A 25,921-nucleotide genomic window follows, 5' to 3' on the forward strand; every position below is an offset into this window, starting at 1 on the left:
GCTGTCAAAACTGAAACATCTCATCTTAGCAAAAAGGTATTAAATATGAACATGTAACAGTAAAATCATTTCAGAGAACATAATAGGGTTATGGAATAAAATCTGAAATAAAATCTACTGTAACATTAAGCTTTATATTTGATATAAAATGGTGGGAATATTTTGGAATTTGAATTACATGTTATTGTCCTTCCTCCCCAGGTGTTTCAGATTGCATATGTGATCGTGAAAGCGGCTAACTCCCCTCGGCCTGGCAACTGGATTCTGGAACGCTCCCTCGATGATGTTGAGTACAAGCCCTGGCAGTATCACGCCGTGACCGACACAGAGTGTCTAACCCTCTACAATATTTATCCCCGCACTGGACCACCATCATATGCCAAAGATGATGAGGTCATCTGCACTTCATTTTACTCCAAGATACACCCCTTAGAAAATGGAGAGGTAAGATGAGAAAATTCACTGTAAGTACATTTAAGATGGCAAAATAGGCCTGTCAGAGAGACTTGAATATATTGGTAATTAATGTCAGGGAGATTTAAAAAAGGATTTAACAGAAGTACATTTAAATGAGTTATTAAATAAAAAGGAAAAACCCAAGATGATTAGAATTTTAACTACCTTCATCTAGTATGTGTCTCCCATCTCCAATAAAGATCAGAAAAGAGGAAATGGGTTTAAGTTGAAAAGCCAATGATTAATTTTACATATAAAGAGACTTTTCTGACAATGAGGATTGCTAATGATTGGAGAAGGCTGAGACCTTAAGAGAAGCTTTAGATCTGTGTGAACTCTGGTCTGAAGATGGAGACAAAAGAAGTGAATGTGGGAAGACATGTAATTCACAGGAAGGATCTAAATAAAAGGAAATTTTGTCAGCCTTTGTATGTTTTTCTGTCACCAAATAGGGCTGCACTGGGGTTTGTTTTCTTTCATCAGGCTTTGTTTATTATATGCTTAATTATATGTTTGATTCAATAGTGTTCCACTTCTCTGTAGCATCTTTTACCCTGTGGTTAAGATTTTAGATTCATTCATTGCTTTTAAGCAACATATCAAATCGTGTCTTTGCCTGTTACCAGCTGTGTGATCTTGAACCAGTGACTTAAACTCTCAGTACCTGGGTTTTATCTACCATAAACTGGAAACAGTAATAATACTTCTTCTTATTTCATTGTCAAGAAGATTAAATAATTGATTGTCAAGATGATTAAATTATTACATTAAAAGCAGTAGAACAGTGCTGCGGGTATATGCACTGAGTGCTTTGTGAGCCTTAATTATGTTTTTTTATTACTGCTATAATAATAATAATAGTAATAACTATTGTTATTGTGCTTTTAGTAGTAGCTGTCTGTTTTCAAATACCCAAGCCTTGATTTAGTGATTCCCTTGGATTCTCTAATTATATTTCACTAATCCAGATTCCTTCATTATATGGGCCTAGCTTGTCTTGCCCTACCTGCTTCTGATCACCTCAGTTTATGCTCACAGATGATATTCTCTCCTCAGCAATCTATACACCTGATTGAGTATCATTATTTATGTTCACATTTTCAGAAAGCCCATATTCATGTTCTCTCATGCCCGTCTCAGCTGATCTAGAGTTACACTTCTGGAGCAAAGTTAGACTTTTTTTTACATAAATCTATAACATTCCCGTCGGGTACTATTTTTCTATAAATGTATACCAGTGTCTCACTGTATTTCAAATTCCATGTTCAAAAATAGCAGTTTTGGGGCAAAAAAATCCAAATGGTAGGTACTCTCAGCAGAGATCTCAATCTGCCAAATGACAAGGAGTCAAATGTAGTGAGTCAAACAGCTGTTCAATCTGCTTTATGCCCTGAGGCATCCAATTCCTGGCCAGATGGGCTTGAGGATATGGGAGTAGGGAGAGAGCGCAGAGATAATATTTTTGAGCTGATTTTTTATTTTTCTCCTAGAGCCTGTGTTTACCCAGAACTAATCATTATCTAATATTTTTATAGCTATTCTTTATCTTAAAGAAAATGGCCCAATTCAGAAATTGGTTGAACGATATTAAATGTGCTTAGATAGATATGTAAGCTACATGCATATCACAAAATCTTACTTTCCTTACATTGATGGCAGTTCTCCATCCTTTGCCCTGCATCAATCTGCCAACATAGAACAAACAGAAGAGTTGTTTGTTTGTTTCCTTAACTGGCTATATTTTCATTTTTTTAATTTATTTTTATTTATTTATTTATTTATTTTGGTATCATTAATATACACTTACATGAACATTGTGGTTATTATATTCCCCCCATTATCAAGTCCCCACCACATACCCCATTACAGCCCCTGTCCATCAGTATAGTAAGATGCTATAAAGTCACTACTTGTCTTCTCTGTGCTATGCTGCCTTCCCCGTGCCCCACCCCACTACATTATGTCTGCTAATCATAATGCCCCTTTTTACCCTTATCCTTCCCTTCCCACCCATCTTCCCCAATCCCTTTCCCTTTGGTAACTGTTAGTCCATTCTTGGGTTCTGTGAGTCTCCTGCTGTTTTGTTCCTTCAGTTTTTTCTTCGTCTCATACTCCACATATGAGTGAAATCATTTGATACTTGTCTTTCTCCACCTGGCTTATTTCACTGAACATAAAACCCTCTAGTTCCATCCATGTTATTGCTAATGGTAGGATTTGTTTTCTTCTTATGGCTGAATAATATTCCATTGTGTATATGTACCACATCTTCTTTATTCATTCATCTACTGATGGACACTTAGGTTGCTTTCATTTCTTTGGCTATTGTAATTAGTGCTGCAGTAAACATAGGAGTGCATATGTCTTTTTGAAATTGGGCTCCTGCATTCTTAGGGTAAATTCCTAGGAGTGGAATTCCTGGGTCAAATGGTATTTCTATTTTTAGCTTTTTGAGGAATGTCCATACTGTTTTCCACAAAGGTTGAACTAATTTACATTCCCACCAGCAGTGTAGGAGGGTTCCCCTTTCTCTATGTCCTTGCCAACATTTGTTGTTGTTTGTCTTTTGAATGTTGGCCATCCTAACTGGTGTGAGGTGATATCTCATTGTGGTTTTAATTTGCATTTCTCTGATGATTAGCAATGTGGAGCATCTTTCATGTACCTGTTGGCCATTTGAATTTCTTCTCTGGAGAAGTGTCTGTTCAGCTCCTCTGTCCATTTTTTAATTGGGTTATTTGCTTTTTGTTTGTTGAGGTGCATGAGCTCTTTGTATATTTTGGATGTCAACCCCTTATCGGATATGTCATTTATGAATATATTCTTCCATAGTGTAGGATGCCTTTTTGTTCTGCTGATGGTGTCCTTTGCTGTACAGTAGCTTTTTAATTTGATATAGTCCCACTTGCTCATTTTTGCTTTTGTTTCCCTTGACCATCGATACATGTTTATGAAAAAGTTGCTCATGTTTATATTTAAGATAGTTTTGCCTATATTTTCTTCTAAGAGTTTTATGGTTTCACGACTTAAATTCAGGTCTTTGAACCATTTCAAGTTTACTTTTGTATATGGGGTTAAACAATAATCCAGTTTTATTCTCTTACATATAGCTGTTCAGTTTTGCCAACACCAGCTGTTGAAGAGGCTGTCATTTCCCTATTGTATATCCGTGGCTCCTTTATATTAATCAACCAATGTATGTTTGGGTTAATATCTGGACTCTCTATTCTGTTCCACTGGTCTATGGGTCTGTTCTTGTGCCAGTACCAAATTGTGTTGAGTACTTGGTAGTAGAGCTTGAAGTTGGGAAGCAAGATCCTTCCTGCTTTATTCTTCCTTCTCAGGATTGCTTTGGCTATTCGGGTCTTTTGTGGTTCCATATGAATTTTAGAACTTTTTGTTCCAGTTCATTGAAGAGTGCTGTTGATATTTTAATAGGGATTGCATTGAATCTGTAGATTGCTTTAAGCACGATGGCTATTTTAACAATATTAATTCTTCCTACCCATGAGCATGGGATGAATTTCCATTTATTAGATCCTCTCTAATTTTTCTTAGGAGTGTCTTATAGTTTTCAGGGTATAGGTCTTTCACTTCCTTGGTTAGGTTCATTCCTAGGTATTTTATTATTTCTGATGCAGGTGTGAATGGAATTGTTTTCCTGATTTCTCTTTCTGTTAGTTCATTGTTAGGGTTTAGGAATGCAACAGATTTCTGTGTATTAATTTTGTACCCTTCAACTTTGCTGAATTCAGATATTAGTTCTAGCAGTTTTAGAGAAGATTCTTTAGGGTTTTTTATGTAGAATATCATGTTATCTGTAAACAGTGACAGTTTGACTTCTTCCTCACCAATCTGGATGCCTAACTGGCTATATTTTCATTCTAAGACATTCACTAAAAACTCTTTGATGTTGACTATTAAGTACAACTTACTCACTTTTCTCTCTGACATTGTTTCTCTATTATGTCTATTCCTCTTCCACTGGAGAGTGGATTTGGTGAGGAACAGAAAGTAATTCAAAGTATGTGAAGTAGAATGATAGTATTTAAAAATAAGAATTAAGTTCAGACCTCTCCTAGGGTATTTATTTCATCTTACAAAGCTTACTCTATGAATCATGTTACCTTTTGGAATAAACGTGTTCATAGAAGGTAGGTGATATTCTCCAAGCCTCAGAAAGCAATTGGTAGCATAGCTGAGATAAGAATTGTGGTTTCTTAACTCTCAGATTAATTTTTTTTACACTCTAGTAAAGACTGGAAGTTGCTTTTCTAAAAGTTGGTAATTGCCAAACTCATAAATGGTTTAGAGAAGACATAGAAATAATGGATTCAGTATAAGTAGAAAGAGTCCTGATTCTGAGATATGATACAGAATAATGTACATGGGATTAGAAGACTGCCTGTGGTCTGGACTCCGGTCTTTGTGCAACCTTGAGCAGGTCACATAATCTCTCTGAGATTAAAATCTTTAATATATGAATTTGTTTAATATATAAATCATCCTAATGCATCTTTCCATGCTAGAGTAATATAATTTTAGGTATCTCCTGCAATATAACATGTGGGAACATTCCAAAATTTTTGAGTGCTTGTCTCCAATATTTCTCAGACAAGTAACTGTGAAATAAATCTTGCCATCATTAACTTTTAGTTTCAAAATAATATACTTTTGGAAAGCACCTTAAGTGTAATTATTAGGTGCTTATGTTAAAAAATTCCCAGAGAAGTGACAGTCAAGTAAGAGAAACAAATGTATAAAGCAGTAAATACTAAATAATAGTGTAAATGCTACAACGGAAGTGTGTACAGAGAGTGTTAAATCCTGCCTGGGTGAGCTGAAGGAGCCATACTGAGAAGGTGACTTCTCAGAAAGGAAAACCAGAAACAACTCTAGTCATTTCAAAAGTTTCAAGGCTAACAGGCAAATTTATCTCCAATATGGCCTGTTGGTTAACTAGGAATATAACAGAATCCTGCTGTTGAAGGATACTTTTATTGAGTATAGCATTGTAGGCTTGCAGTTATTTTCTTTGGCACATTTCCATATTCCAGTTTCCATGTTTATGTATAAAATATAGCTAATTAATAACTGTCCCTTGTAGTATCTTTTCTCTGGTTTCTTTGAAGATTTTTATCTTTGTCTTTGTCTTCAGTAGTTTTACTATAATGCTCCAGATCTGTACTGCCCAATACAGTAGTCACTAGCCATATATGTTTATTTAATTTAGATTTCAGTTAAATCAAATTAAATTGAAATTCAGTTCCTTAGTTACACAGATACATTTTAAGTCCTCATTAGTCACGTGTGACTAGCAGCTACCTAGATTGCACATAATATAATATTTTCATCATTACATGAAGTTCTCTTGGACAGTGCTGCTATAGATGATATGGTTTTATTTTCTGGATTAGGATTTATTTGGATAATATAGTTGCAGAGTGATGTCTTCCATCAGTACAGGAAATAATTTAACCATTAACTCTCCAAATATTGCCCCTTCCCATACTCTCTCCTTTATAAATACAATTAAAATAATTTGGAACTTTTTACTGTAAACACTGTGTACCTTGCATTCTCTTTTCTATACTTTCATCTGTTTGGCCTTCTGTTCTTCATTCTAGATATTTTCTTTTAGTTTACTTCCATTTCACTAACTCTCTCTTCAGCTATGTAAAATATGCTGTTGAAATTATTCATAGGATTCTTAATTTCATGTATTGTATCTTTCAGTTCTAGCAGTTTTCTTTCATTCATTTTGAAGTCCTTTAAGATGTAGTTTTATATTGATATTTTGTATCTCTATAACATTTCAATTCAATAAAATTTATATTTAAAATTTCAGTATTCTATTGTTATCTCCTTGAGCATAAAGTAACAATTACTTAAGGATTTTTATTTAATAATTCTAATATCTGGCCTTTGTGGATGTATTTTATATGTTTCATCTCTGACTCTTTCCCATGCTGCCTTATATTCTCACATTCCTGATTATTTCTGCATAACAGAAGGTCATATTTGAAATATATATATATATAGAAATAATTTGAGGCCTAAGATATTTTCTTCATCTTGTAAGGATTTTTTGACACACCTGCTAGGCAATGACAATACAGATAATCTTAACCCAATTTCAGGGTTTCAAATTTCTGTGAGACTCAGGTGACTCAAAGCTGTGCTATAAATAATGACAACTGTGTTAATTCCAGTTCACCATAATTTCTAGGATTCCTGTCTTGGAGTCCAAACTAAAGTATGTAGAATTTACCAAAGCCCCACCTATACAAGTCCTGGAATTCAACTCCTAGTACAGCAAGACTGTCATTGCTCAGTCTCTCAGACATGTCTTCTGGACAGGTAAATGCCCATAGGACAAAGCTGTCACAATGTACTAATTACCTTTTTTAAATTTAAAAAAATTTTTATCGAAGTATCATTGATACAAAATCTTGTATTGGTTTCAAATATATAACACAGCAGTTTAACAATTATCCACATTATAAAATCCTTACCCCCTCTAGTGCTGTTACTCTCTGTCAACATATAAAGATGTTACAGAATCATTGACTATATTCTCCATGTTTAGCTACCATCCCTGTGACCAACTTGTATTATGACTGAGAATTTTTGTGTCCCTTTACCCCCTTTGTCCCCACCCCAACCTTTCCTCTATGGTAACCACTAGTCACTTCTCAGTGTCTATATATCTATTGTTGTTTTGTTCATTCTGTTTGCTTTGTTTTTATATTCCAAAAATGAGTGAAATCATATAGTATTTGTCCTTCTCCACCTGGCTTATTTCACTGAACATAATGCCATCTAGATATATCCATGTTGCTGCAAATGGCAGGATTTCTTTTTTTCTCTTATAGATGAATAATATTTCATTGTGTACATGTACCACATCTTCTTTATCCATTCATGTACTGATGGACACTTAGGTTGCTTCCATATTTTGGCTATTATAAATAATGCTGCAATAAACCTACATTATAGGTTAATATATTAGTAAACAATTTATTTGATAAGGTGTTAACATACAGAATGCATAAAGAACTCATGTGTCTCAATACCAAAAAAATGAGTAACCCAATAAAAAATGTGTGGAGGACCTGAGCAGACATTTCTACAAAGAATAAATATAATTACTTTTTTAGACATCTTTCTTTTCCTTGATATTGAGAAGGTGATTCTTCATCCTCTTGATATCTCTCAGATAACTTTCAATGTTTTTTTTTTACATTTTGCACAGCTTGTCTAGTTGTTATTAAGAGTGTTAAAATTAATTATATACTATAAACAGAAATATTGTCTCCTATGCATTTTCTTAAAACCTTTTAATTTTGGAATCATTTACATAAATGTAAGAAAAGTACAGATAATCTCCCTGTCCATTTTATCAGCTTCCACTAAGGATAATATCTTACATAATCACCATGCATTTGTCAAAACTATGAAATTGACATTGATACATTACTATTATCAGATTGATTCAGATTTCATTGATTTTATTAATTTTTTTCTCTTCTGGAATCCAGTTTGGAATACTATATTGTATTTAGTCATTGTGTCTCCTGAATTCTCCTCTGATCTATGACAATTTCTTAATTTTCCCTTGTTTTTCATAACCTCAATCACTTTTAAAAGTACTGGTTAGTTTTTTTGTAGCTAATCACTCATATTACTCATGTGTTCTCTTGAGTAGACTGGGATTCTGGGTTTTGGGAAAAAATAAAATAGAGGTGAAACAGCTTTCTCATTGCATCACTCATATTTATTTTTATACACCTATCCCTTGTCTATTTTCTTTTTTATTGGTTTATACATCTTATTGTGCTTCTAGACAAATTTTTATTGTGGACAACAGTGTCTAAATATTCATCAAAATTTGAAATGTATGTTTTTGAGTAAGCACTGAATGATCATTTGATCCTAGACCTTCACAATACCCTTCAAATATAAATTTAAGTGAGAGAATTAGAGAAATAAGAATAGAACATTTTTAAGGCCCAACCATGAAACAAGGCATTGTGAAACAAATATGTCTCAATTTAACACTAATTAAAACAATGGTGTTATTTTTATAGATATAGAATATTAATAGAAAATAGTATTTTTTGACTAACACCAAATATTTTGAATCTTAGGTTATTACATTGTTACTTGTCTAGAGAATTTTGGAGACATGTGCAAAACTTTTAGAACATTCTAAAATGTTATATTTTAAAAGTGCATCATTTTAGATCTGAAAGACAGGTGAATTCCTCATTGATCTTTTAAAGAACATCATAGCCTTTGACTCAAGCTTCTATATCCAAATTTCACTACTGCCTTCAGTCCATGTTGTCATTGGTGACCATTAGCTTTTCCTTTGGTCTTTTGAATCTTAATAGCATCATCTCTGCTTATTTCTTCAGCTTTGTTTGTTGCTCCAGCCACCACTACTCTTTGCCCTCCACTCTGTGCTTGGCCACTTCTTTCTTCTTTATCTCACATTGCTTGAAAGAGATCAGCAAGTGTTAATCATGTGGATTGACCAGAAGGGCACTTAGGGCATGTTCTCAGTCCCCTAGATAACTAGGTTCAACTACTTCCAAGAAAGTGATTAGTCCTTTAGTCTAGTGTCCTGGCTTGCACCCAATAGAAGAAGAGTTCTCTCTGAGCTATGATAATCAAGTCTCCGGGCCTATAGAAGGAGGAATAGTGGAGAAATAATAGTATGACCTGGTATGTTATCTAGGCTATAAACAGAAGAAGCTTTGAGCAATGGTCTTCAAAGAGTTCTATTTAGAAAGGCAGTTTTGTATCATCAATGCCAAGAGAGGGCTCAGCAGGGACTCTGCTTTGCCTTACTTTGAGGGAATGATCCTGAGCTCCCAAATAGGAGTTGTAGGGTCTGAAGAAACAGACAACAGGGGCCTCCATTACTCTGAAGGCAATCAAAGAGAAAAGATTCAGTGGGAACAGCTACATAGACATACCTCTCCAGCAGTGTGACGGAGCCAATTTATTAAGAGTTACTATCCAAAATCAGTTGCCCCGAGATGTTATTGAGAACTGCTAGCAAGACTCTCCATGTGGGGGCACCATTGAGATCTATGCTTGCAGTAATGGTTCCTCCCAAGCTTAGCTTTAATTGAAAATGATCAGAGGTATTTGAAAGACAGCTGTTTCTGGATCTGGGCTTTTAATTCAGTAGATTTGGGAAAAGATCAGGATGTTCTATGTATGTTTTAAATAAGGACTCCTGGTGATTTTGATCTTCCTTCTCTTAGCTTATTGTTCAAATATTTCCAGCCATCCCCAACACTGGAGATGAATAGATCATTATTTATTTAGGGAATGAGTATTGGTCATTCTAACTTCTTCTAACTGAAGAAAGAGACTAATGTTTTTCTGCCCAAAATTGTGATTGACTTTGGTGGACTGAATCGCTGGGTGGGTATGAGTTGAGTAAATAAACTTTGAGCTATAACAAGTTTATCAGTAGTTGAAGTAGTGTTTGAGGGCAGAGAATCACGCTAATAATATTGACCACTATGGGATTGTAGAGATGGCATTGCTTAAGGAGTCCTAGAATTAAAATCATAATAAATGCTTTTCTATTACATGAAATTCTCCCCATTCTGTGGCTGGGCTTATTCCTTTTCATTTCTTTGGATTTTCACTAGACTGCTATCTAAATATTCATGGTTACCAGAGTAATTTTTGCTTTAATTTCCTTGCAGATCTTTAAGTTATTTACATATTATTTCCTCTCCTCTTTACCACTCTCCTGGACTACAACTTAAGTGGAACTTCAATTCACTTTGATTTTGCTTTTGAAACATGGGCAGGCTTGTATAAAAATCCCTGGAGAAACTATCATTAATTCTTGAAGATAGCCTTTTTTTTCCCTGTAAACTACATATACAGCTTTGATATTATTTTGATTTCCTATGTGATAGAATTTTATATATACAAACAGAATATTCTTCCTCTTTTCATCACCTGACATTATGATGATCCTTAGAATTGCAAATACTGGCAAATGAAGAAACAAACCCAACATTTTATTTTGAAGTGTTTCTGAGATCCTTCTTTGATGTAATATTATTAAGGGTATATAGCATGACTGCATGTGTAAGTTTGGGTGGAAAAACAAGGATGGAAATGAAGGACTAGGTTTTTTCAATTACTCTTGGAGTTGTTCCTTTATGGAGAAGCTGCAGGGTATGACTAGTCTGTACTGGTCACTAATAGAGATTTAGGGAAATAATTATTTGGGGTTTCAGACTTCCTTTCCTTAAAAATAATCCTTTTATTAGCTATCATGGGGCCAGTCAGAACCTGGAACAAAAACAGGGAAGGGCCTCATTATAATGAGGTTTATCTGGCATCCTCCAAAATTCCTAGAATGCTTCAATTCCAGTTACAATACACTGAACACTTACAATATTTTGAAGTTACACAGGCATAAAATCCATAATTCATTTGAGGTCTTTGTGTTATTCAGTTAAAAGAAAACAGCTTTGTAATAAAATAAAGATAAAATTAAGATTTATTTCTCCTTTCTATTCAGTTTATAGACTTCCCCTGATAATAGTGTACCTAGAAAGTATCTGTAAATCCTTGGTTATATTAATACAATGGTGTTAAAAAATCATGAAGGACAGAAAAACTGAATGAGAATGGAATTTCGAGGAGAAAATACCAAAAATTAAGACCTAATTATCTCAGTGTTGTAGAAGAGGATCTACCAGGATCTGCTAAATGGAACAGAAGGTAAGCTTCTGTTAAGCTGGGTAAGGAAGTTTAGGGTTGTGGTGAAAGGCACAAAACCTCTGTCTTTAAGGGTTCAGTCTGCCATTCATTAATCATGGAGGGTGGACAGAGGAGGAAATTTCCAGTGCCTGCCCTGGCCAGTTCATTTGACCATAATAAAGATCAAGTTAAGTTATTTATGGTAATGCCTCCTTGTAATGTATAATATGATATCCTTGCTATGTAATATGATAACAGATTCTCTAGTTCATTGGTAGCATTGGTTTAAGCCCACCCCTTGTTGTGGGATGACCAAGCTGGCTTAGCCTGGATTGAAAGTGGGGGTCATGGAAGTGGCAGAGCAAGCCATGCTGTTTTGTGGGATCAACCCATTGGGAGACGGGGTGACCAAACAGGACTGTAGGAATAAGAAAAGCAAAAAACCTTGAGTTTGCTGAAGTTTAAAGGACCAGAAGGAACAGATGAGGGTCTCAAATGCTGATATGGGTTAATCTGGAACCAGAAAGATAATATAGTAGCTAACATGTATTGCAACTTGTTTTATGGCAGGCACTACTCTTAAGAGTTTATAAGTAGAAATTCATATGTGCTAATACATGTCCATGTTACAGTTGAAAGAAAGGTTGAACAGAGAGGTCTCAAGTAACTTGCCCAGAGTTCCATGGCTAATAAATTTTGGAGATATGCTTTGAATCCATTATGTCAGATAATTTGTTTTCTTGGTGTTGAGTCATATCAATTCTTTATATATTTTGGATGTCAGCCCCTTAACATAAATATCATTTATGAGTATATTGTCCCATACTATAGGTTGCCTTTTAGTTCTATTGATATTGTCATTTGCCATATGGAAGCTTTTTAGTTTCATGTAGTCCCACTTGTTCATTTTTTATATATTTTTTCCTCTATCCAAGGAGATGTGTCCAGGAAAAAAATTACTCACACTTATATTCAAGAGGTTTTTGCTTCTTTTCTTCTAAGAATTTTATGGTTTCATGTCTTATATTTAGGTCTCTAATGCATTTTGAGTTTACTTTTGTGTATGGTGTTAGACAGTAATTCAGTTTCATTCTCTTGCATGTAGCTGTCCAGTTTCCCCAACACCAGTTATTGAAGAGACTATGTTTTCCCCATTTTATATCCATGGCTTCTTTATCATATATTAATTGGCCATACATATGTGGGTTTATAATTGGGCTCTCTGTTCTCTTTCATTGATCTATGTGTCTATTCTTGTGCCAATATCATTCTGCTTTGACTACTGTAGCTTTGTGGTATGGCTTGAAGTCAGGGAATGTGATAACCCCAGCTTTGTTTTTTCTCAGGATTGCTTTGGCTATTCAAAGTCTTTTGTGGTTCCATATGAGTTTTAGGATTATTTGCTCTAGTTCATTGAAAAATGCTATTGGCATTTTGATAGAGATTGTACAGCATCTGTAAATTGCTTTGGGCAGGATGACCATTTTGACAATATTGATTCTTCCTATCCATGAGCACAGGATACATTTCTATTTTTTGGTGTCTTCTTTAATTTCTCTCATGAGTGTCTTACAGTTTTCAGAGTATAGGTCTTTCACCTCCTTGGTTAGGTTTATTCCTAGGTGTTTTATTCTTTTTGAATAGAGTTATTTCCCTGATTTCTCTTTTTGCTAGTTTATTAGTATATAGGAATGTGACAGGTTACTGTGTATTAATTTTGTATCCTACAACTTTGCTGATTTCCATTATTAGTTCTCATAGTTTTTTTTTTGGAGGCTTTATGGTTTTCTATGGATAATATCATGTCTTCTGCAAACAGGGACAGTTTAACTTCTTCCTTGCCAATCTGGATGCCTTTTATTTCTTTGTGTTGTCTGATTGCTGAGGCTAGGACCTCCAGTACTATGTTGAATAAAATTGGTGAGAGTGGGCAACCTTGCCTTGTTCCCAATCTTAGAGGAAAAGCCTTCAGCTTTTTGCTGTTAAGTATGATGTTGGCTGTGGGTTTGTAGTATATGGCCTTTATTATGTTGAGGTATGTACCTTCTATACCCATTTTCTTGAGAGTTTTTATCATGAATGGATGTTGAATTTTGTCAGATGCTTTTTCAGCATCTATTGAGATGATCATGTGGTTTCTATCCTTATTTTTTGTTAATGCCATGTGTGATATTGATTGTTATGAGTATTGTACCATCCTTGCATCCTAGAATAAATCCCACTAGGTTGTGATGGATGATCCTTTTGATATATTTTTAATTCAATTTTCTAATATTGTGTTGAGGATTTTTGCATCTATATTCATTGGGATATTGATCTTAAATTTTCTTTTTTTGTAGTGTCATTGTATGTTTTTTATATTAGAGTGATGCTGGCCTCTTAGAATGTGTTTGGAAGTATTCTCTCCTCTTCTACTTTTTGGAATACTTTAAGAAGCTAAATACTTAGCTCTTTGAATGTTTGCTAGAATTCAGCTGTGAAGCCATCTGGTTCTGGAGTTTTGTTTATTGGGAGTTTTTTCATTAACAGTTCCATTTCATTGCTGGTGACTGGTCTGTTCAGATTTTCTGTTTCTTCCTGGGTTAGTCTTGGAAGGTTGTACTTTTCTAGAAATTGATCTATTTCCACTGTTGGTAAGTCTTTCAATTTATTGGCATAAAATTTTTCATAGAATTCTCTAAAACTTCTTTGTATTTCTATGGTATCAGTTGTGGCTATTTCTTTTAGTGTTTCTGATTTGTTTGGGTCCCCTCTCTTTTCTTCTTGATAAGTCTGGCTAGGGGGTTGTTCATTTTGTTTATCTTCTCAAAGAACCAGCTCTTAGTTTCATTGTTGTTTTATTCTTCTCTATGTTACTTATTTCTGCTCTTGTCTTTACTATGTACCTCCTTCTATTAACTTTGGGTTTCATTTGTTCTTCCTTTTCTAGTTTTTTTAATTGTGGGTTTAGACTGTTTTTTTGGGATTGTTCTTGTTTCATGGTGTAGGCCTGTATTGCTATGTACTTCCCTTTTAAAACCACTTTTGTGGCTTTCCACATATTTTTAACTGTTGTATTTTTTTTCATTTGTCTCCATGTATTGCTTTATTTCTACTTTGATTTGTTCATTGACCCATGGATTATTTAGCATGTTGTTTTGCCTCCATGTACTTGTGGGGTTTTTGTTTTGTTTTGTTTTGCTTGTGTAATTCATTTCCAGCTTCATGCCATTGTGATCTGAAAAGTTGCTTAATACAATTTCAGTCTTTTTAAAGTAATTGAGGTGCTTTTTGAGACTAGAATGTGATCTAGTCTGGAGAATGTTCCATGTACACTTCAGAAAAATGTGTATCCTGCTGCCTTTCGGTGGAATGTTCTATAGATTATCTGTAGAGTCGATCTGATCTAGTGTTTGGTTCAGTGCCTCTGTTTCCTTATTTATTTTCCGTCTGGTTGATCTGTCTATTTACATAAGTGGCATGCTAAAGTCCCCTAATATGAACGAGATGCAGTCTATTTCCCCCTTTAATTCTGTTAGTATTTGTTTTACATATTTAGGTGCTCCTATGTTGGGTGCAAAGATACTTGTAATGGTTATACCCTCTTATTGGACTGACCCCTTTATCATTATGTAATGTCCTTTTTCATTTTGAAATCTATTTTGTCCGATATAAGTACTGCTACTCCTACTTTTTTCTCCCTATTATTTGCATGAAATATCTTCTTCACCTCTTCACTTTCAGCCTATGTATGTTTTAGGTCTGAAATTAGTCTGCTATAGGCAGCATATAGATGAGTCTTGCTTGTTTTTATCCATTCTACCACCCGATGTCTTTTGATTGGTGCATTCAACTCATTTACACTTAAAGTAACTATTGATAGGTATGTACTTACTGCCATTTTACTAATGGTTTTTCCAGTCCCTCACTGTTCCTTTCTTTCTCTCTTAGTGTCTTGTTATTTGATGGTTTTCTTTAGTGTTGTGATTGGATGTCTTTTAAAAAAGTTTTATGTATCTATTATAGGCTTTCGGTTTCTGGTTACCATAAGGTTCATGTATAGTTTCCTAACTATATCACAGTCTCTATTAAGTTGATGATCATTCTATTTCAAACACAATCTAAAAGTGTTTCTTTTTTATTTTTCTTTCTCCTCTGCAATTTATATATTAGTATCATAATCTGCATTTTTTTGTGTATTACTTGACTGATTTTGTGTATAGTTGGTTTTACTACTTTTTTTTTAAATTTCATGCTTGTTTGGTAAGTAATTGGCCTACTACCTTTACTGTGGATTTATTTCAACTGGTGAAAAATATTTAAGCTTAAAACATTTCCATCTACAGAAATCCCTTTACTATATTCAGTAATGTCATTTTAGTGGTGGTGAACTCCTTAAGCCTTTGTTTATCTAGGATATTTTTAATCTCTCCCTCAATTTTGAATTATAACCTTGCTGGGTAGAGGATTCTTGGTTGAAGGTCCTTCTGTTTCAGTACATTAATATTTCATGCCTCTCCATTCTGGACTGGAAAGTTACTTCTGAGAAATCTGCTGATAACCTGATGGGGTTTCCCTTATCACTATTTTTTTTTTCTCTCTCTGGCTGTTTTCAATACTCTCTCTTTATCCTTAATCCTTGTCATTTTAATTATTATATGTTTTGGTGTTGTCTTCCTGAAGTTCCATTTGTTATGGGCTCTCTGTTCTTCTTGGATTTGGGTGTCTATTTCCTTCCCCAGATTAGGGAAGTTTTCAGCAATTATTCCTTCAAAAAGACCCATATTATGCAAATATCATTTCATTTGTTGTCACACAGCTCTCTTAGAATCCTCTCAATTCTAGAGATTCTTTTTTCTGATGTTCCTCAGCTTCATTGTTTTCCTGTTCTCAATTTCCATCTCCTCTACTTGCAGCCATCTATTATGTATTCCCTCCATTACATTTTTCATTTCAATTACTGTGTTTTTCAGCTCTGAGTGGCTCTTTTTCACCTCTTTTATCTCTTTGTTGAAGTTCTCTCTGAGATTGCCAATACTTCTCCACTGATCAGTGAGTGTATTTATGACTGTTACTTTCAAGTCTTTATCAAGATTGGTGATCTCCCTTTCATTTAGCCCTTTTCCTGGTGTCGTCTTGTCCTGTACTTTTGCTTGGAACATATTCCTCTACTTCCTCATGTTGTTAGGGTTTCTATGTTTCTTCCTTTATATTAGATAGATCCACAATGCCTCCTGATCTAGAGAGTGATGGCTTTATGAAGAAGGTGTCCTGTGGTGCCCAGAAGCTCAAGACTCTTTTCTCACCAGTACCTGCTTCTACTCTGCAGTGGAGCCCCAGCTGCTGTTGGTGGGGTCTGGGCAGGGCCGCCTGCCTGTCTGCCACAGTGGCTGATCTCTGTCAGCACAGTGTGGTAGCTCGTCTCAGGTGGCCTTTTGTAAGCTGAGCAGCAGAGCTTCCACTGGGAGTAGTGTGGGTGGGTCTGCCCTCTGCCTGCCCTGCAGTGATGGTTCTGCTGTGTGGGACAGTTGTGCAGGGTAGTGTTGTGCATGGCTGGGCCACCTGCAAGGAGGATGGAGCATTCTGAGTTGGCTCCGGCAGGTGCCTCACCAGTTAGACTGAGAGAGGGTGGAGATAGCTAGGAAAGCCTCCCTCTGCCTGCCAGGCAGCAAAGTCTGATGCTGCTGGGCCCAGTGGGCCAGGTGGACAGGTGCACAAGGGGCACCTCAGACTGAGCTTCCAGCAAGGGGATGGAGCATTTCAGGCTCTTGTGAGCACCCTATCAGTTGGACTGTAGGAGGGCTTGGGGAAGGATCGTCCACCTGCTCTTTCTTCTGCAGAGAGAGTTTTATCCAACCCTTGCCCCTCTGGCACCCTTTCCACTGTTGGTAAATCTTTCAAACTGCGGCCTCTGTGTTGAATCTGATCAGGACTGACAGAGTGTGCCTGTCCTCTACAAACAGCAGGAATCTCAGCTACTCAGAGTGCTCCATCAGTCTCTGGTGCCCCAAGTCATTAATCACTAAAGCCCAATGCAATGTGTATTTGTGTTCTCAGAGCATATCTCCAGGGCCATGTGTACAGAGTTTCTGAATGCTTATCTCCTCCCCAGTCCATTCGTTTCCCTTCCGCTTATGCAATGGTATGGGGGAAGGGCTGGGGTTCCAATTGATCCTGAAGGACTCTGCCACTTTTACCCTTCTCTGTGTGGTCTTCTCTTCTTCACCAGGTGTAGGTGTAGTCCTCAGGTTGTTTTCAGGGTTAGTTATATTTGCTATAGTTGCTTCCATTGTGTGTGTGTGTGGGAGGAGGTTTCCACTTTGCCTTCCTACTCTGCCATGTTTTTCAACCTCCTCCAAACCTTATTTTGATAAATGATTCCTATTTATTTAATGATGTCATATATGTATATATAATTTTTGTTTTTAGCATTTAATGGGCTCCAGTTTATTATATATACTTGTCATTTTTATTTTTGTGTTTTAATTTCTTAAAACATAGCTTTTACTTCTCAGTTTCTTGCAGCTCCATCAATTTTTATTGTAGTTTATATTTTAAGCTATTTTACATAATTTCTGATGATTTTATTTTAGCTTATTTAGTAGTTTCATTGTTTATATAATATCCAGTATAGTTTGTGTTTAGTTTTTATTATTTTCACATGCCCAAGAGGAATGTGATCATAAAGACCACAATTAGAGTGACTCACACTAAGAGGTGGCTGGTATGTTTTACCTAATGCTTATTCTTAAAAGAGCTTCTACAGAACTTAGTTTCCCTTCAGTGATCAAGCACAAAAATCTAACAGCAGCATAAAAGATCCACTGACCAGTAGTTCTTTCTTCTCAAGACAATATCAATTTATATGTATAAATGTTAAAACACTTTTTTTAGGATTTTGTTTATTCTCCAGGGTCCTTAGACAAGTTACTCCACTAAAATTTCACTGTATGAAGTGGTTGAATATTGCACAAATATTTTAAACACATAAGGAAGATGATACAGGTTTTACTTAGAGAAGAAACCTCATAACACATATATGGTTTGATTTTAATAAGAACCACATTTCAGGAAAAGAAACTGAAACTATATAAAGAGGGTTTTAGAAAAAAAAATTTGAAAATTTGCATCCACTATGACATTACCTACTGAATATAACTTCTTTCCAGGCATGGTTATGTAATGATTCTTCTAGTCTGTGGGTATTCTAGGGGCCACCCCATATTAAATAGGCAAGTCACAAATTGTGTAAGATACAGTTTCTCACTGGGACTTGTTTTATGGACATAATCCATTTATTCTATACAGGTATCTTAATCAATTTGGGCTTCTATAACAAAAATACCACAGACTGATAGCTTAAACATTCTATTTCTCACATTTCTGAGACAAGATCAAGGTGCCAGTATAGTTGGTCTGGTGAAAACCACCTTCCTGATTTCTTCACATTGTAGAGAAGGCAGAGAGGGAAGTTCTTCAGTGTCTTTTTTATAATGGCACTAATCCCATGGTAAGTAAAAGTTCCACCCTCTTGACCTAATTACCTCCCAAAGGTCCATAGACAAATGCCATCACATTGAAATTAAGATTTCAATATTGGAATTTTGGAGGTTCACAAACCTGCAGGCAATAACAATGGGATACTCTTATAAAGAAACAACAGATCCTCTACTGTGTAGCCCAAGCGTACTTAGAACTGCAGAACTTCTCAAGCACCATGTACATGTTTCAGCTTTTGATCATAAGCTTCAATACCCCACCAAAAGCCCTCTGAGTATAGGAATCTTTCAATTCTTTGTCCATTTCCATAAAAAAGAATACCTCTATTTTAGACAGACATGAAACGCATTATAACATGATTACTTTTTAAAATAAAATTCTCCAACACCCTAATACAGCAATCCTTTTCTAAAGTCTTTAAAATTGTCTATAATATCAATCATAAAATGGTGTTTTTTGGAAATATTTACCCATTTTATGTATGTTAGAAGAGAGATCATAGAAACCAGTGTTTTATATGACTTCTAAGAGATTCATTTCTCTAAATTATAGATAATTATATGAAATATATATTTTTTATTTTGGTATCATTAATGTACAACTACATGAGCAATATTACGGTTACTACACTCCCCCTATTATCAAGACCTCACCACATCCCCATTACAGTCACTATCCATCAGCGTAGTAAAATGCTATAGAATCACTACTTGTCTTCTCTAGGTTGTACTGCCTTCCCCCTGCCACCCCGATATTATGTGTACTAATTGTAAGGCCCCTTTGTCCCCCTTATCCCTCCCTTCCCACCTATCCTCCCCAGGCCCTTTCCCTTTGGTAACTGTTAGTCCATTCTTGGGTTCTGTGAGTCTGCTGCTGTTCTGTTCCTTCAGTATTTTCTTTGTTCTTATACTCCACAGATGAGTGAAATCATGTGGTTTTTGTCTTTCTACGCCTGGCTTATTTCACTGAGCATAATATCCTCTAGCTCTATCAATGTTGTTGCAAATGGTAGGATCTGTTTTCTTCTTATGGCTGAGTAATATTCCATTGTGTATATGTACCACCTCTTCTTTATCCATTCATCTACTGATAGACACTTAGGTTGCTTCCATTTCTTGGCTATTGTAAATAGTGCTGCGATAAACATAGGGGTGCATGTCTTTTCCAAACTGGGCTCCTGCATTCTTAGGGTAAATTCCTAGGAGTGGAATTCCTGGGTCAAATGGTATTTCTATTTTTAGTTTTTTGAGGAACCTCCATACTGATTTCCACAATGGTTGAACTAATTTACATTCCCACTGTCAGTATAGGAGGGTTCCCCTTTCTCCACATTCTTGTCAACATTTGTTGTTTGTCTTTTGGATGTTGACTATCCTAAATGGTGTGAGGTAGTTTTATAACATGATTACTTTTTAAAATAAAATTCTCCAACACCCTAATACAGCAATCCTTTTCTAAAGTCTTTAAAATTGTCTATAATATCAATCATAAAATGGTGTTTTTTGGAAATATTTACCCATTTTATGTATGTTAGAAGAGAGATCATAGAAACCAGTGTTTTATATGACTTCTAAGAGATTCATTTCTCTAAATTATAGATAATTATATGAAATATATATTTTTTATTTTGGTATCATTAATGTACAACTACATGAGCAATATTATGGTTACTACACTCCCCCTATTATCAAGAATTCAGATATTAGACCTAATAGTTTTGGAGTGGATTCTTTAGGGTATTTTATGTACAATATCATGTCATCTGCAAATAGTGACAGTTTGACTTCTTCCTTACCAATCTCATTGTGGTTTTAATTTTCATTTCTCTGATGATTAGCGATGTGGAGCATCTTTCATGTGTCTGTTGCCATCTGAATTTCTTCTTTGGAGAAGTGTCTGTTCAGCTCCTCTGCCCATTTTTTAATTGGATTACTTGCTTTTTGTTTGTTGAGGTGTGTGAGCTCTTTATATATTTTGGATGTAACCCTTTATTCAATCTGTCATTTATGAATATATTCTCCCATACTGCAGGATGCCTTTTTGTTCTGCTGATGGTGTCCTTTGCTGTACAGAAGCTTTTTAGTTTGGTATAGTCCCACTTGTTCATTTTTGCTTTTGTTTCCCTTGCCTGGGGAAATATGTTCAAGAGTAAGTTGCTCATGTTTATATTCAAGAGTTTTGCCTATGTTTTCTTCTAAGAGTTTTATGGTTTCATGACTTATATTCAGGTCTTTGATAAATTTCGAGTTTACTTTTGTGTATGGGATTAAACAATAACCCAGTCTCATTCTCTTGCATGTATATGTCCAGTTTTGCCAACACCAGCTGTTGAAGAGGCTGTCATTTTTCTAAAGTATATCCATGCTTCCTTTACCATATATTAATTAACCATATATATTTTGGTTCATATCTGGACTCTCTATTCTGTTCCATTGGTCTGTGGCTCTGTTCTTGTGCCAGTACCAAATTGTCTTGATTACTGTGGCTTTGTAGTAGAGCTTAAATTCAGGGAGAGTAATTTCCCCTGCTTTATTCTTCCTTCTCAGGATTGCTTTGCTATTTGGGGTCTTTTGGGGTTCCATATGCATTTTAGAACTATTGTTCCAGTTCGTGGAAGAATCCTGTTGGTATTTTGATAGGGATTGCATTGAATCTGTTGATTGCTTTAGGCAAGATGGCCATTTTGACAACATTAATTCTTCCTAACGAAGAGCATTTGTTAGTGTCCTCTTTGATTTCTCTAAGAGTGTCTTGTAATTTTCAGGGTATAGGTCTTTGCCTACTTCCTTGCTTAGGTTTATTCCTAGGTATTTTATTCTTTTTGATGCAAATGTGAATGGAATTGTTTTCCTGATTTCTCTTTCTGCTAGTTCATCATTAGTATAGAGGAATGCAATACATTTCTGTGTATTAATTTTGTGTCCTGCAACTTTGCTGAATTCAGATATTAGACCTAATAGTTTTGGAGTGGATTCTTTAGGGTATTTTATGTACAATATCATGTCATCTGCAAATAGTGACAGTTTGACTTCTTCCTTACCAATCTGGATGGCTTTTATTTCTTTGTGTTGTCTCATTGCCATAGCTAGGACCTCAAGTATGATGTTGAATAAAAGTGGGGAGAGTGGGCATCCCTGTCTTGTTCCTGATCTTAGAGGAAAAAGCTTTCAGCTTTTCTCTGTTAAGTATATGATGTTGGCTGTGGGTTTGTCATATATGGCCTTTATTATGTTGAGGTTCTTGCCCTCTATACCCATTTTGTTCAGAGTTTTTATCATGAATGGATGTTGAGTTTTGTCAAATGCTATTTTGGTATCTATGAAGATGATCATTTGGTTTTTGTCTTTCTTTTTGTTGATGTGGTGGATGATGTTAATGGATTTTTGCATGTTGTCCCATCCTTGCATCCCTGAGATGAATCCCACTTGATCATGGTGTATGATCCTCTTGATGTATTTTTGAATTCAGTTTTGCTAATATTTTGTTGAGTATTTTTGCATTTATGTTCATCAGGGATATTGGTCTATAATTTTCTTTTTCTGTGGTGTCATTGCCTGGTTTTAGTATTAGAGTGATGCTGGCTTCATTGAATGAGTACATTGGAAGTATTCCCTCCTCTTCTATTTTTTGGAAAACTTTAAGGAGAATGGATATTTTGTCTTCTCTAAATGTCTGATAAAATTCAGCAGTGAATCTATCTGGACCTGGGATTTTTTCTTAATCCTATTCTATTTTGAATACCTATTCTATTCTGTTGCTGGTATACCTATTCTATTTTGTTGTTTTTGAATACCTATTCTATTCTGTTGCTGGTAATTGGTCTGTTCAGATTTTCTGTTTCTTCCTGGGTCAGTCTTAGAAGGTAGTGTATTTCTAAAAATTTATCCATTTCTTCTAGGTTATCCAGTTTGTTAGCATATCGATTTTCATAGTTTTCTCTAATAATTCTTTGTCTTTCTGTGTTGTCCATAGTGAATTTTCCTTTCTCATTTCTGAAACTGTTTATTTGTGTTGATTCTCTTTTTCTCCTAATAAGTTTGGCTAGGGTTTATCTATTTTGTTTATTTTATCAAAGGACCAGCTCTTGGTTTCATTGATTTTTTCTATTCTTTGATTCTTCTCAGTTTTATTTATTTCTTCTCTGATTTTTATTATGTCCCTCCTTCTACTAACTTTGGGCCTCATTTGTTCTTTCTCCAGTTTCAGTAATTGTGACTTCATACTATTCATTTGGGATTGTTCTTCCTTCGTTAAATAGGTGTGGATTGCTATATACTTTCCTCTGAGTTCTGCATTCGCTGTGTCCCACAGAAGTTGGGGCATTGTGCTATTGATTTCATTTCTCTTCATATATTGCTTGATCTCTGTTTTAATTTGTTCACTGATCCATTTATTATATAGGAGCATGTTGTTAAGCCTACATGTGTTTGTGAGCCTTTTTGTTTTCTTTATGCAATTTACTTCTAGTTTTATACATTTGTGATCTGAGAAGTTGGCTGGTAGAATTTCAATCTTTTTGAATTTACTGAGGCTCTTTTTGTGGCCTAGTATGTGGTCTATTCTGGAGAGTGTTCCATGTGCACTTGAGAAGAATGTGTATTCTTCTGTGTTTGGGTATAGAGTTTTGTAGATGTCTGTTAGGTCCATTTGTTCTAGTGTGTTGTTCAGTGTCTCTATGTCCTTACTTATTTTCTGTCTGGTGGATCTGTCCTTTGGAGTGAGTGGTGCGTTGAAGTCTCCTTAAATGATTGAATTGCATTCTGTTTTCTTCTTTAGTTCTGTTAGTATTTGTTTCACATATATCGGTGCTCCTGTTTTGGGTGCATAGATATTTATAATGGTTATGTCCTCTTGTTGGACTGACCCCTTTATCATTATGTAATGCCCTTCCTTGTCTCTTGTTACTTTCTTTGTTTTGAAGTCTATTTTGTCTGATACAAATACTGCAACACCTGCTTTTTTCTCCCTATTGTTTGCATGAAATATCTTTTTCCATCCCTTCACTTTTAGTTTGTGTATGTCTTTGGTTTGAGGTGATTCTCTTTTAAGCAGCATATAGATGGATCTTGCTCTTTTATCCATTCTATTACTCTGTGTATCTTGATTGGTGCATTCAGTCCATTTACCTTGGGGTGATTATCGATAGAAATGTACTTTTTGCCATTGCAGGATTTGAATTCGTGGTTACCAAAGGTTCAAGGGTAGCTCCTTTACTAGCTAACCATCTAACCTTAAATCACTTATTACAGTATTAAAAGCACAGTCTGATAATTCTTTTTTCTCTCCCTTCTTTTTCTTTCTCCTCCACTCTATATGTTAGGTGTTTCATTCCATACTCTTCTCTGTTTCCCTTGGCTGCTTTTGTGGTAGCTGATTTTGTTTTTTTGCTTTTAGTTAGTTTTTCGTTGGTCTGGTTTCTTCGCTGTGATTTTATTTTCTCTGGTGACATCTATTTAGCCTTAGGCATACTTCCATCTAGAGCAGTCCCTTTAAAATATTGTAGAGGTGGTTTGTGGGAGGTAAATTCCCTCAACTTTTGCTTATCTGGGAATTGTTTAAACCCTACTTCAAATTTAAATGATAATCTTTCTGGATACAGTATTCTTGGTTCAAGGCCCTTCTGTTTCATTGCATTAAATATATTGTACCATTCTCTTCTGGCCCCTAGGTTTTCTGTTGAGATGTCTGATGATAGCCTGATGGGTTTTCTTTTGTAAGTGATCTTTTTTCTCTCTCTGGCTGCTTTTAGTACCCTGTCCTTGTCTTTGATCTTTGCCATTTTAATTATTATATTCCTTGGGTGTTGTCATCCTTGGGTCCCTTGTGGTGGAAATCTGTTGACTTCCATGGTCTGAGAGACTATTTGCTCCCCCAGCTTGGGGAAGTTTTCAGCAATTATTTCTTCAAAGACACTTTTTATCCCTTTTTCTCTCTCTTCTTCTTCTGGTACCCCTATAATGTGAATATTGTTCTGTTTGGATTGGTCACACAGTTCTCTTAATATTCTTTCATTCCTAGAGATTCTTTTATCTCTCTCTGCCTCAGCTTCTCTGTATTCCTGTTTCTCTGATTTATATTCCATTAACAGTCTATTGTACCTCATGCAGTCCACTCTTAAATTCTTCCATTGTTTGTTTGATTTCTCTTATCTCCCACCGGACTCCATCCCTTAGCTCTTGCATATTTCTCTGCAGCTCCATCAGCATTGTTATGACTTTTATTTTGAATTCTTTTTCAGGAAGATTGGTTATATCAGCCTCACCAGGCCCTCTCTCTGGCTTCTGAGTGATTTTGGACTGGACCAGGTTCTTCTGCCTTTTCACGGCTATAGAAGTGATCGCTGGTGTGTCAGCTGGGAGAACAAAGTCCCTTCATGCTTGCTGGTCGCCATGCCCTTCTCTGCTGCCTGTGCCTGTTAACTACACACAGGAAGCAGTCTCTGGGTTAATTCCCTGAGCTGCTATGGGTGGGGCAGCCCTCGGGATAGCCTAGGGCACTGGCAGGCATCGTGTGTTCTCCTGTGAGAACAGCACCCCTTTATGCCTTCTGGACTCTGTGGTGGCTTCCTCTTCCTGTGTCAGTGAGGTGTGTGCCCAGCGGGCAGCCTCTGGGTCTGGCACAGTTAGCTGCATGCTGGCAGAAGACTCTTTGTGGTTGCTGTGGGCAGGGCTGATCCTCAGCTATCCCCCAGCAATGGCAAATAAACCAGTTTGCTTGCAGTGCTGGTGGTGGGTAATGAACGACAGGCTGCTTATTGCTGTGAGGGGCTTTGGAGCTCTGTTGCCACCCAGGGGCTTAGGGCCCCTGAAGTTGCTTTAAATTCCCAGCCTGCTGGGCTGTGTGTACCAGGACAATTTTCTTTACCTGTTAAAACTTTGTCCCTTCTAGACTTTTAAAGTGCCCTCTTTTCTTTTGTCCCAGGACAGCCGGCTGTGGGGACCTGTTCACAGTCTCAGTCTTGGATTTTACTTTTCCGTTTCTCTAATATCCTGTACACCATGCAATTTGTGTCTGTGCTCCCAGTGCAGATTACTAGGACTGGTTATTTAGAAGTCCTGTGCTTCCACTCCCTCCCCACTCTGATTCTTTTCCTCTCACTGGTGAGCTGGGGTGGGGGGAGTGCTTGGGTCCCGCTAGGTCACGGCTTTTTATCTTACCCTTTTTGTGAGATGCTAAGTTCTCGCAGATGTAGATGTAGCCTGGCTGTTGTACTGTATCTTCTAGTCTCTCTTTTAGGAAT

At 36.0% G+C, this 25,921-nt stretch overlaps 1 protein-coding gene across 3 annotated transcripts in view; it reads left to right on the forward strand.

The window, feature by feature from the left end:
* The window catches only part of LAMA2 (laminin subunit alpha 2), a 588,333-nt gene that overhangs the window by 186,657 nt on the left and 375,755 nt on the right, over window positions 1–25,921 (forward strand). For all 3 annotated transcript variants that reach the window (XM_073219597.1, XM_073219595.1, XM_073219596.1), the window contains one exon: window positions 202–444. In XM_073219597.1, the coding sequence (XP_073075698.1) occupies window positions 202–444 (243 nt within the window). The remainder of the gene's footprint in view (window positions 1–201; window positions 445–25,921) is intronic.

The sequence above is a fragment of the Manis javanica genome, chromosome 13 (genome assembly GCF_040802235.1).
Source record: "Manis javanica isolate MJ-LG chromosome 13, MJ_LKY, whole genome shotgun sequence".
NCBI lineage: Eukaryota > Metazoa > Chordata > Mammalia > Pholidota > Manidae > Manis > Manis javanica.